Source organism: Bos javanicus, chromosome 28 (assembly GCF_032452875.1).
Source record: "Bos javanicus breed banteng chromosome 28, ARS-OSU_banteng_1.0, whole genome shotgun sequence".
NCBI classification, from domain to species: Eukaryota; Metazoa; Chordata; class Mammalia; order Artiodactyla; family Bovidae; genus Bos; species Bos javanicus.
Window position 1 is genome coordinate 27,115,883 of NC_083895.1, and position 13,430 is coordinate 27,129,312.

The 13,430-nt window shown below is 51.5% G+C and overlaps 1 protein-coding gene across 3 annotated transcripts in view; it reads left to right on the forward strand.

Moving 5' to 3' along the window:
* HK1 (hexokinase 1) overlaps window positions 1-13,430 on the forward strand; it is a 131,843-nt gene that overhangs the window by 51,561 nt on the left and 66,852 nt on the right. Inside the window, exon 1 of one of the 3 annotated variants that reach the window (XM_061405184.1) lies at window positions 9,649-9,897. The exons of the other annotated variants lie outside the window; for them this stretch is intronic. Within the exon in view, the coding sequence (XP_061261168.1) occupies window positions 9,835-9,897 (63 nt within the window). The 5' untranslated portion in view covers window positions 9,649-9,834. Of the gene's footprint in view, window positions 1-9,648; window positions 9,898-13,430 lie in introns of those variants that run through there. 3 annotated transcript variants of the gene reach the window in all.

The window sequence follows — 13,430 nt, forward strand, 5'->3', positions numbered from 1 at the left end:
TCATTTCCTAGGGCCACAAGAACAAATTGCCACAATCTTGGTGGCTTAAACAAACAGGAATACATTGTCTCACACTTCTGGGGGGCCAGAAGATCAAAATCAAGGTGTCAGCAGGGCCAGGTTCCTACCACGGGCTCTAGGGAACTTCTTGCACTGCGGGGGGCTCTCAGCATCCTTTGGCTGGTTTTCACATGGCATCTGCCTCTGCCCTCACACGCCACTTTCCTTTCTCCTCAGTATGTCTTGTCTTCTGCCTCTTAATGAGGACAGTCATGGGATTTAGGGCCCATCAGTAATCCAGGCTAATCTTGAGATCTTTAATTTAATTACACATGCAAAGACCTTTCTTCCAAATAAGGTCACATTCACAGGTTGTGGGGATCAGGCCATGCCTTGGGGGGAGGGGGTGCCATTCAACCCACTCCAGTCCTGCTCCAGCAGAATGAATCAGAAGGAGAAGATGGATTCAAGAGAGTCCGTAGGTTTGATTTGTGTTGTGTTTGTTCTCAAGACCCAAGTATAAGTAGACTTGATGGGTTTTGGTGACAGATTAGATGTGGGGCATTTGGGAGGGGAAAGAGCTCAAGGATGGTGTTCAGGTTTCCAGCTTGGGTGGCAGGGAGTTGGTTCTGTCTGGAACATTCTTTTCCTAAGAGAGAAGAGAAAGCACAGGCATGGCATACTCCCTCCTTTTATTCTGGTCTCTGCTCATATGTCACATACTCAGAGAGGCTTCCCTTAGCCATCCTATCTAAAATGATAGTTAGATTCTCTGTGGTTTTCTATTATAATTTAGTTTTTCTCTCTCAAGCTCTGGAAATCTGGAGGTTGTCAGTGTAGGGCTGATATGGGGTCCCTGGGTGAGAGGGAAACAGGCTCTTTCTATTTTATTTTGTTGCTTTGTTTTGTATGGCTGCCATTCTCAAGGTTATCTCTTAATCCAAGACAGTTCCTGGATCTCCAGCCAGTCTGTCTGTAGTTCAGCCAGCAGGAGGAAAGGAGGTGGGATGGCAGAGGGGAAGCTGCGCAGGAATGGCTCTGGGAAGCTTCCATGAGATGCTCTCACTTTTTTTTCTGTTACTGATGGAACTTGGGTCCTACCGTCTGATGTGCAGCAAAATCAATCTACAGACACCGGGTGGGTGGTAGAGAACAAAGTCCCGAAGTACCGTCTGTTCAATGTTTACTGTGGAGCCCCAAGGGGCAGCTCATGCACAACAGACTTTCAGGCAAGGGTTTTTTTTTTTTTTTTTTTTTCCCAGGCAAGGGCTTTTTTAAAGGGAGCATTAGGGGTAAGGGTCGCAGGGTGTGTGATAGGTTAGCAGACATTCTTCTGATTGGTTGGTGGTGAATTAAGAGATGTTTTCAGGAGTCCTATTCATCAGTCTTTTAGTTCCAATCAGTCTGGGTTCTACATGCTTGGGGTCAGCAAGTTACCATCCTCCTCTGAGTGGGGGTCTTACTTTCTGCAGAACTACTCAAAGATACACACATGCTTCAGATGTTATCTTGGTCCCTTCAGGAGGCCCAGGACCATTGTTCTAATCATTAACTCCAGGAGTTGGTGATGGACAGGGAGGCCTGGTGTGCTGCAGTCCATGGGGTCACAGAGTCAGACACAACTGAGCGACTGAACTGAACTGAAATACTTTTGGGGGCTCAGGGAAGGCCAAACAAGAAGGCAGATGGGGAGCGGGCAGCATGGAGGGATTTTTGGCTGGGAAGACCCTACAGGGTCTCGCTCAGTTTCAGACCCCCTTTTCTTGGATATTCCTCAAGCCTGAGGGGAACAGGATTGGGAGAAGAAAGGGAATAAAGTTTTGCAAAGAGAGGTTAATCATAAACTTGGCAGGGGAACTCAGTTTTGGGGGACAAGGGGAAATAGAAATTGTAAGAGGTAGTTGTGTGGCCAACACTTTGCTTTATTTTTCCTCCTACCACCTGACATAAGGTACCTTTAATTTGTGATTTGTTTACTGTCTCTCCCCACAGAATGTAGGCAGAGACTCTGTCTTTCTCACCTACACATTTCTAGTGAACTAGGAAGTACAGGGCACCTTAAGTGCTTCACAAGTACTTGTTGAGTGAGTAAATGACAAGGAGAGCAACCAAGAAGAAAATAAATTTAAGAAGAAATGACTGTGATGGGAGACAAATTGAGTTTCAGGTGCCTGTGGGAGCTAGGACTGGATATTTACAGGCAGTTGGAAATATGAATCTGGAGCTCAGGAGAGGTGAGGGTTGCAGTTCTTGACAAACAAGAGTGATTCTTTGGGTAGGGCAGGCTGGGATGCACCCACAGGAGACTCAGAGAGCAGGGAACACTCAGCTCCTTTGACCAAACTAGATGCCCCACCCCCACCGCACTGGGAGGGGCCGCTGCTTTCCTGCCCCCCTTACAGGCCCCTCTCGCTGGATCAGCCTCAGCACTTGGTCTGAAAATGCCCTTTATAAGATGGCTCTGCAGAGCCAGGCTCCATGTGCTATGTTTTATACATCTAACCAAAAATGGCTCAGTACACTAGGGGAGACAGGCTCCCCAACTCAGTGCTTGAACCCAGCTGTGACTGAGCCATCACTGGGCTTGGGTGAAATGAATATTTTGCCTTCTTAGAGCAGCAGGGTGGTCTTGAGTCAGACTGCCTGGGCTTAGATCCCAGCTCTTCCAATCAGTAGCCCTGTAACCTTGGAGAAGTCACTTAATCTCCCTGTGACTTGGTGTTTACACCTATAAGATGGGGATAAAATTGGTTTTTACCTCATTGGATTGTTCTGTGGATCAAGCATGTTAACATATGTAAAGATTTTAGAACAATACCTGGTATGTAGTAAATCCTACCTAAACACTATTATTATAAAGGGGACTTCCCAGGTGGTTTAGTGGTAAAGAATCTGCCTGCCAAGCAGGAGATACAGGTTTGATTCCTGGGTTGGGAAGATCCCCTGGAGAAGGAAATGGTAACCCATTCCAGTATTCTTGCCATGTACAGAGGAGCCTGCTGGGCTACAGTCCACAGGTTGTAAAGAGTCCGACATGACTTAGCAACTGTGTGTGTGTCAGTCGTTCAGTTGTGTCCAGCTCTTTGTGACCCCATGGACTGCAGCCCAGCAGGCTCCTCTGCCCATCAGATTTTCCAGGCAATAATACTGGGGTGGGTTGCCATTCCCTTCTCCAGAGATCTTCCTGACCCAGGGTTTGAACCCAGGTCTCCCACATTGCAGGTAGATTCTTTACCATCTGAGCCACTGGGGAAGCCTCAATTTCATGACTAACCAGCAGTAAACATTATTATGAAACCAAAGTATTTGATTTAAAAAGCAGCCCTTATTTTTACTTCTCTGGGCTAAAATATATTTTCCTTTAGGATATTATGGTAAGAGGAGATGGAAATTACAATGAAAAAAAAAAAATCTTTCAGCAAAACAAAAAGCCAGTGCCTAGGTTTTGTTTGTGTTTAATTTGCTGGCCTGTGCAATCCCACAGGCTGGGGACCCCGCCTAGGTGTTGACGTGGATTCTCCTATGTGAGCATTTCCCTCTATATTTTGGAGCTAATTCCAAGAGGCAGGATTGAGAAACCATTTTTTTGGACCCATGAGGGTGGTTTGTGTGGAGGCACTGGGGAGAAATAGCCCAGGAAACTCAGGGCAGCCAGCAGGGTGATTTAAGATTGCTCTGTTCCAGCACGATATGGGTGTCCTTTGGGGAAGGAGCTGGCCTCAGATAAGAAGCAGGCCTGAGGCCAGGCAGGCCTAGCAGTCTGGTTAACCCTTCTTCCTCCAGGCCATTATTCTTTAAGCACAGGAGGCTCGTCAGGTTCAGAGGCAATGGGAGGAGGATGGGGTGTTCAGGGATTGACAAGACTGGATTGGGCTTCCCTTGGCATCCCTGAGGGAGTCATCCTTAAAGGAGAATAGAAGCCTTTTGGGGACAGAAGCGGAACAAGGTGTCTTGGAGGTGGGGGGTGGTGGTGGTGGTGGTGGTTTCAGGCCCTTTCTGAACCAGGTAAACAAGTCAGAGGTGAACAAAAAGCAGGCATGTGGGACCTTGATGATACCTGAGAGGGCTGGGACTTGAGTGAAGCAAAAGAAGTGCTAAGAGTAAAGAGTTGGAGATGACAGAGCGACTGAGCATGCATGCACACATGCAGGGTGCAAGGCCTCTCTTACTTCATCTCAGTACCGCTCTGATACCTGAGGCCTTGGGTCTGTAATTCCAGTTATCAGTTGAAAGTTGAAATGCCTACCGGGGCCAGTCAACTGTGTGTACCAGTGAAGCAGGTGGACTGGGTGGGGTCTGGGGCAAGCCGCAGTACCTCGCCTTGTCTGAAGGGGGCAGTAGTGCTCAATGCCAGCTGATTGTTGTCAGTAATAACATGGGCTCTGTGAGGCTAGACTTTAGATGCCAGAAATCTGGATTTTAAAGTGACATCTGGGACTTCCCTGGTGGTCCAGTGGGCAGACCATGCTTTCAACATAGGGCATGTGGGTTCAATCCCCGGTGGGAGAATTAAGACCCTGCAAGCCAGGCAGTACAGCCTAAAATTTTTTTAAAAATAAGGTGACATCTCCTAATTTTCAAGGGTTGACCCATACATTTAAAACATTGTGCATGTGTGCTCAGTCATGTCCGACTCTTTGCACCCCTTGGACTGCAGCCCACCAGGCTCCTCTGTCCATAGGATTTCCCAAGCAAGAATACCGGAATGGGTTGCCATACCCTTCTCCAGGGAATCTTGTTGACCCAGGGATTGAACCCATGTCTCCTGCATTGGCAGGCGGACTCTTTACCACTGAGCCACCAGGGAAGCACATAAAACATGAGGTGGATCCAATACCATGTTTCCACCTGGCAGTTGCCAATTTGTAACTTCTGTTTTGAGGCTGTTGGAAGGCAGCACTCTAGGCAAATGAAGGAGGAAGGGAGCAGGCTGAGGTGATTTTACGACCCCAGCCACTCCTTATCCTTCTCACGCAAGAAGCAGAACTGTGGAAAGTTGATGAGAAAGTCACAATGAACTTTCATCCCAGTGTTCTCCAGATTGACAGGATCTCTAGGACCCTGGAGGAACCACGGCCGGCAGTGTCTGAGGGAGCCTACTAAAAGTATTACCGGTCAGTTCATTTCAGACATTTCCCCCAGATGTCCCTTTAGAAAGTTAGGGTCTAAATCGGTCATTCTCATTCCTGACAGTCCCTGGCATTCACCTAGGGAACCTTTAAAAGGCTGTTTGGCGTGCACCCCAGATCAATTCAGCCATCATCTCCGGGATTAGAGCCGGGACATTAGCATTTATAAAAGCTCTCCAGGTGATTATTATTATTTTTTGCTGCACTGCCTGGCTGAGGGATCTTACGTTCCCCAACCAGGGATCGAACCAGGGCCCACAGTAGTGAAAGTGTTGAGTCCTAACCGCTTTCACCACCAGGGAATTCCCTCCAGGTGATTCTTCTATGCACCCAGGTTGAACACCGCAGATCTAACTAACAGAAACACTGGGTCAGTCTCCCCTCCCGGTGGTGCTTTTCAGAATGTGTTCTGCATGCATGACAGGCCCCCCACTGTCAGTATTCCAAGATGCTGCCCTAGTGTGGGTTTTCTTTCTTCTCTTTCTCTTTCTCTTTGGGACCTTAAACAAGTTCTATAAACCCCATAACCCTCATTGATTAAGGGTGGATAATGATATTTGCCCTTCTAACCTCACCAGCCTGTTATCAGGAGAAATGAGGCAATAAATGAGAAACTACTCTGTAAACTGTCAACATAATCCAAGCATTGCTGTTACAAGTGTGCTGCCAGATGCTGGGGTACAGCCTTGTTCCTCGGCAGAGAACTTCTGGAGTAAAGTTCCTAGTGCCCATGGGGCTGACGCGAATGGTTTCATTCTGACTTGGCTGCAGCCCTCACTTTCTTACCAGCAGGGGTGTTTCGTGGCTTGGTAGCCCAGCAGTCTGATCCTCTACCCCCCCCCCCCCACAATTTGAACAGAGAAACCCAGCAGATGTCCAGGAGGAGGGGGCATCTAGAGGGGAGACCTGTGGAAGTAGGTTTCCTATGGTCCAGATCTTTGCTGCTCTTCCTCAGAGTCTGTAAAGTAATTAGCAAAGGGACTTCACTGGGGTCCAAGAGATCCGTGATAGCAACAAAAAAGAAGCAGAATAATAAAGAAGTACAAGGGGTGATAAATGGCATGACATAAATGGGCAATTCTGAGCCTAGTATGGGACACAGCAGTGCAGCGTGGGCCCCGGCCTCAGGAAGCTGTCTGATTGGGGCAGATAAGGCCACCCTCCCCCAGAAGACAGCCAGCAATATCAGGCAGGCTGTCATGACTCAGTGTTACTTATCTGTGGACCAGGCTTACAGTAAGGTGGTGGGAAAGGATGAACAGGACACTGGCTGGGCATCAAGACTGGGTTTGAGTCCCAGCTCCAAACTCTACCACAACCTGACGCTGGGCAAGATGGTCCACCTACTGCTCCTCACGTTCTTACTCTGTAAGGAAGAGCCTTGGTCTAGATCTAGATGGACTCTGACCACAGTCCGAGTTTGCCCTGTGGAAGTGCTGAGGCCTGGGAAACTGCAGTGAGTAGCCATGGTCAGGGAAGGCTTTATGGGGAGGGTGGGAGAGCTGGGTTTCCGGTGAGAGGGACACTGGTCAGGTGGAGGTGAGTGGGGAAGGCTGAGCAAGCAAGGAAATAGTGCAGGGACTCAAACAGGATGGACCTGGTGTGGGTCAAGGACAGGGGGAAGCAGCCTCCTTGGGGTGGAGAAAAGATAAGTGGGGAAGAGTGGAGTCAGATTACATAAGGCCTCAGACACAAGGCAGAGATGTTTGAATTGGCTCCATCAGGAAGGAGGGGGCCGTCAAGGGATTTAGGGCACGGTTATGATGTGATTAGGCTGCTTTTTAGCAGGAATAATGTGGCTCAGACCTCAGAATGACTTGGATGGCGGGAAGCCAGGAGCCAGGAAGGGCAGCTAGAAGACTTGTAATATTTCTGGCATGGGCTGATGAGGACTGAGGGTTGGGAAAAAGCAGTGGGGCAGGCCTAGAGATATTTCTCAGGAAACCTCAATAGGCCTTGGGACCTGGCTGCATTCTGGGGATGGGGAGGAGTGAGTCCTCTTAAGAAGCAGATTCTCTCTCAAAGGCAGCGAAGAGAAAGTACTGGCAGCCTCCCTGCCTGCAAACAGAACATCTCAGGGTAGCCTGGCCAGTGGAAGTGTTAGTTTTCCCCTGGCTCTGGCTCAGATAAACATCTCAGTTGTAATGGGGGCTCAGTGATGATGCTGGCCGGGCCTGGGTAAAAGGGTATGTGTACTCCTGATCACTGCCCTGGACTCATTCCATCTTTGAGTGCCAGGCCCTGGGCTGAGTGTGAGACAGAGCAATTAACAAAGCACAATTCTTGGTCCTTGTGAGTCTGGCAGAATTACATTAGCAAGACTTGAATGGCACTTGAGAACAACCAAATTGTTCTCATCCTCCCAATTTTGCTTTATGGAATTGCAGGTGGTGTAAATGTTTGATGGCTGCCAAGAGACCTCTCTGTTCCTGGCTTATAAGGATACTATCCAGGGGGTGAGGCTTTCCTGATGGCTCAGCAGGTAAAGAATCTGCCTGCAATGCAGGAGACACAGGAGATGCGGGTTTGATCCCTGGGTCAGGAAGATCCCCTGGAGGAGGAAATGGCAATCTACTCCAGTATTCTTGCCTGGAGAATACCATGTACAGAGGATTACAGTCCAAAGAGTTGCAAAGAGTCAAAAAGGACTGAGCAACTGAGCACACATCTAGGAGGCAGAGCCAGGTTTTGTGAGGCTGGTAGCTTAAACAATTTGGGGGAGCGTCTTTGGAAAATAATTCAAAATTGCAAAATAAAGTTGATGGGTCCTCTCAGGGCCTAGACTCAGGGAAATGTGAGCATGAAGTCTCAAAGTGTAAACCTCATCAGCTTCCAAGTCAATCTTATAATACCCACCATTTATTATTTGCATATTATAAGCAAGTGTTTTATTTGACTATTTCACAGCAACCAAGGGAGGTAGGTGCCATTAGTATCTCCATGTTATAAGATGAGAAAGCAGGCTCAGAGAAGTGACTTTGGATGCCTCAGCCATAAAGCAAGGTGAGGGGCGGTGAGGGCTATGCTCTGGACTGACAGCTCTGGGCTCCAGGGCCACAACTGAGATCTTCTTCAATTGATGATGGCAAAAATCATGCTCCTGAGGTTCCTGAGAAATGTTCTGGTCCTAAACCATCCCCTCCTGACTCCACTGTACCTTTCTTAGGCCTGGCCAGGGGCTCCCAGGATCCAGGGCTTGCGTAGAGGTTATGGGGCTGGACAGTGGCCATCTCTCCTGCCTTGGTTCCAGTCCCATGGCCTGTTTAGGCAGAGAGGCTACCTACCACTGGGAGGACATAAAACCCAGGGGTGAGCACGGGTTTGAAAACACACTGACTCAAAGTCTAATCCTAGATCTACAGCTTTCTGGTTGTACAGTAAGACACATGGCCTCAGTGAGCCCCCACTTACTTGCTTACCTGCTGAATCAGTAACCACTTCTTTGTATTTTGAGTTCAGTTCACGTCCTCTCGTAAGGCAGTAAAGCGCCTGGTGGTGTCTGGCACACAGAAGCAATTAATCTAAGAATCCTATGGCTGCCATCAGTCCTAGTAGCAGCATAAACACCTCTGATGCCGCAACTCCCTTCCCTATTTTAGAATTGAATGGTTTTCCGGGGATTCCTCCCAACCTAGCTAACTTCCTTCAGGAAGTGAAAAAGGCGGCATCTAAGAGGGGCGCCCAAACTGTCCTCCACACTCCACCGAGTCTGGGTGCTCAGGAGCCCAGGGGTTGGGGCTAGCGCCTGCAGCTCAAGTCCCGCCCAACGGCGTGCGGCGTGCGCCCTTGGGGAAGACGGCTGAAAGAACCTGTGACTCAGGGACGGACGCTGTGGGGCGTCGCTCTTGGTTTAGCAATACAAATCCGCCAGCTGGAGGATCAGGCCTAGAGGCGCTGCAGCACGGGCGGGCCAGGGTGGAGTGGGGTGATGCCCGGTCGGTGAGGACCCAGGTGGGGCTCTGCGCTCGGCCCCTTGGGCCCGCGAAGGCTGGCAGGCGTGGGGCCCCGGTGCGAGGACCGCCAAGCCTCCCAAGCCTCCAAGTCTCTCGCATTCGCCGCCACAGGCCCCGCTCGCTTTTCAAGCCCACTTCTTCGAGTCCCCTTAGGGCGTCTCCCGTTCCTTGGAACTAACAGGGGCTAACCCTAATTTCCGAGGAAGGGGACTGCGTCCCCGTCCCTCTCCCCCCTCCCCCTAAGGCTGCCCAGTTCCCCAGCCAGCCGGGCCGGGCGGTGCCGCCTCCCCGCCTGCGCCCCGCCCAAGCAGGGCGCCGCCACGCGTGGCGGTGCGCGCGCGACAAAACCTCCCGCCCCTGCGCCGGCTCCCTACGTGGGGGACGTGCCGGGAGATGCCTGGCCGTGGGGGATTTCGCAGCGTCGCCCGCCCTCTTTCAGACGCTGGGAGGAGCGGCCACCGCGCCCCCCAGGTCCTGGCCCGCCCGCCGCCGCCCGGCATAGCCGAGGCGCGCGGCAGCCAATGGGCGCCGAGGAGGTGGGCCGGCTGGCGACTGTCACCCTCGCGCGGACGGGAGCGCGCAGACGGGGAGCGCGAGAGCCGGCGCCGCGCTCCGGGTGGTGGGGGAGGAGGCGCCGGAGGAGGAGGAGGAGGAGGAGCCGCGGAGCAGCCGCCAGAGGACCACTGTTAGCCCGGGCTGTGGAGGACAGACGCCGGCCGCCCGCCTGTCGCCCCGAGCCCTCAACCGCCAGCATGATCGCCGCGCAGCTCCTAGCTTATTACTTCACCGAACTGAAGGATGACCAAGTCAAAAAGGTGAGCCGGGGCCGCTGCCGCCGCCCGGCGCTCTGCCCGCAGCCTTGCATTCCGGCATCCGCTCGCCGCCGCAGCCGCCTCCATCCTCCCGCGCCCAGCCTCCCTCAGGCCAGCATTGGTTGGATTGGCGGGCGGTGAGGAAGTCTTCGCCCTTCGATTCTTCCTGGGGCCGTCTGTGTATGTGTTGGGGAAAGACCCTCGAGACTGGGCTGCCTGCTGCAGTGTCCTTGAAACGGGCTGTGGAAGTCAAATGGGCCCCCGGGCCATGCGGGGAGGTGGCCATGTGGGGACTGGTGGGCTGGTCCGTAGGGCCTGTTTGGTACGGTCCTAGCGCCGTGGGCGGAGTGATCACAGAGATGCTGGGGAGGTGAGTGCGCGGCAGGCGGGGGTGCTGGCTGGAGGCCAGGCATCCCATATTTGGGGTTCCTGGTGGAGGGCGTCAGGGGTCCGGGAAAACTGGCACCCCAGCTCTCCCAGCTATTGCGGCTGTTCCCTTAATCTGAGGACCGAGCGACCCGCATGGCTTCCTGAAACAGGGAGGGGCGCGGAGGCCACCGGAAACTTTGCTCATAGGCCTCAGGTCTGGAGCGGTACGTCTGAATGGAATTTTTTTTTTTTAATCATCCCTTTACGTGACCGCTCTCTTATGCTGTAATTTCCAGCCAGCCCAAGGGAGCTCAAATAAGAGACTGCTCTTTTGAGTCGGATGGAGGTCTTGACTTGCATGCTTATGGCATGTGTGTTCTTGAACAAGGACACATCTCCCTCCCTTGACTTCAAACATAAAAAACTGTCAGCTGGCAGGTGTGAAAGGTGTATCTCTCCCTTCTACCAGCTTTGGCACCAAGTATTTAAGAAACAGCCTAAACTGTAGGGAAGGACGCCCATTTTATCATTGCCAAGCCTGGCATATGCTCCTGACCCACACCCAAAGTGAGTGACATTATTGCTGGGATAAGGTGGGCTGGAGAGCAAAGTCAACGTGACTTTGGAGTTCCAACAAGGGAACGCTACCTACAGGTGAGAGGCAGGAGCCACAGACCTGCAGCCACCGGGAGTTCAGTGCTCTTCATAATCACCCAGGACAGCCCCCGCCTCTGGCACAAGAGGAAACAGGCCTGCTGAGGGTAGTGAGATCACCTCACCAAGGTCACCCGAGGAGTTAGGGGGAAAGCCAGGGTGTGACCCGAGTTTTTGCCTCCCTCCACTGGGAACTTGACCAAGGCTCCTCCTTGAAGTCAGCTGAGGGGGAGGTGCTGAGACAGAGGATGCTGCTTGGATCTTGGATCCTGTGCTCGGTGGGGACCAGAGTTGGGTAGTTAGGAGACAGGCCTGGGAACCAGCCAGAGTCCTTCATGGCTACAAGTGGCAGTGTCTGGAGTTGTCAAACCATGGGACTCCACTTCTGAGGAACACCCTGGAGCCTCCTGCCCACTGAGCTCTGGGAGCTGTGCATGCCAACGTGTGCATTTCACAGTTGTCTGCAGTGGTGTTGCGTATCACTAATGCTCTTCCCATTTCACAGTGGGGAGTTGAAGACATAGATGGGTTCACCGTCCTCTCCTTGCACGTGGTGCCCTCTGTAGCTCAAGACGGCCGATCACCAAGGTGGGGATCCAGATAACCTTGTAAGCCTCCAGCATCCACACCCACCATCATCTGTGGCTGCCAGGGGCCAAGTTGAGTTGAGGTTTGGACTGCCCTTGGTGGGACCCATTTTATCATGTGGGCAGTTTCTAGTGTGGCCAGAGCCCTCCACTCCTCGTGGTAGCCTGACTCACAGTCTATCCACCAGGCTCCTGTACACATCTGACTGTGTGATTTCTGAATCACTTGATCCTCAAATCCCTCCTCCTCTGAGACTGGCTTTCTGAAATTCCTTCTCTGCCTTCCTCTGACCTCAGAACCTTGCTGGAGGAGGGTCTTGAGGCCAAAGCTTCCACCAAATAATATTATTGGTCAAGGAGAGTCTTAAAAACAAGCTGGCATTCTTGCATCTCATGGAGGAGTTCTCAGGCTGCTTTCTATGGGGAGAGGATGTGGATTCCTGCCAGAGGGTCACCTTGGCCTTCATGATGGGCTGTGTGGCTCTTCCATTGTGTGTGTGATCCTCAGGAAGCTTCCTGGGCCCCCTGAACACATAGTGGGCACTTGTTCTGATAGCCTAGTCAGTTTTCCCAGCCCCTACTTGTGCAGATCCTGAGAGACTGCATCTGTTCTCCTGGGACTCTGGATTATTAGAGACCACTTACCGTAGGGATCCAAGGTAAGTCCTCCACCTGCAGGACTCCAAGCCCTGTTCTTCCTGCGGAACTGGGCCCTACTTGCAACCCGATGAGGAGCCAGTGAAGACAAGCCATGATGATTCAGCCCTCCAGCCCTGGGTGGCCTCTGGAGTACTGAAGACAGCTCTGGCACCCCCAACTAATCTTCATCCATCTCCTTGCCCTCTATCCTCGGGGTGGAAAAGGGGAAGATGGGGATGGTGCCAGCGAAGGTTTATGGGATTGCTTGGGATACAAAAGTGATCATGAAAGGGTATCTTTTCTCTCCCCATTGCTTATGGGACATCAGTAATTCAACCTCATAAATACATCCTGTGTTGAAATGCGCCAAGCATCTGGCTTCCCAGCATGGATCGCTGTTTTCCAGACTGCGTATGCATAGTGTTAGATGATGGGGTGCAGTGAAAAGGGTGCCCTGGCATTAGACTGAAGTACAAAAGTATAAAACATAGATATCCCTTTTACTCTTCTATTGCTTTTGGGAGGAAAAGGATGCTCGTGTGCATTCCATTCATCAGAATTCTAGCCACCTGTTAATTTTGCAGCTACAGCCTGTGTCTTTTGACCTCCAAGCAGCTTTTAACATGCCTCTCCTCTCACCTGCTTCCTCCACTTGGGTTAGCCATTAAGAGCCTGAAGAATGGTGAAGGGTTTCATAGAGCTGCATTCCTTCAGGAAAGGAAGATTGGCCCCGCAAGGTTAGAACTTGGCTTCTAAAGAAAGGCTAGACTTCCTTTCCTCCAGAGTTGTCATAATGGTGAACAAATGCCAGTGGATTTTCCCTGGGAGGGATCCCCACGATCTGACAGAATCCCCACAAGCAGGTGAGCAACAACTGTGATTTGTCCAAAGTCCCCCAGTGCTTGTTTTGTGAAGACAGAGGAGAGTATGCTTAGCAGTTACAGGGCTACCGAGTTCTAGTTCCCTGGGGCCCATGTGTCCCAGTGGCAAAAGCAAGCGTTTAAAAAATGCTTGTTTCCTTATTGATTGGGGGTGGGGTGGGGGGAATGAGAGAGAAATGATAGAAAACCATCACAGGCACCTTTTGATCTGGTGTTATGCAAATACTCAGAAAGAGCCTCACTCCCTGGGGAATCTTCATTACACAGCCCCTGTCCCCTCTACCCTTTGGAAGTTCCTTGGAGTTCTCCACCCAGAAAATCCCCAACACTTCCTTTGGCTTCACAGTTTGGGATTGTCTTGAGGGAATAAACTGGGAGTGCTGGTGGGTATGAGAGACTTTGACAT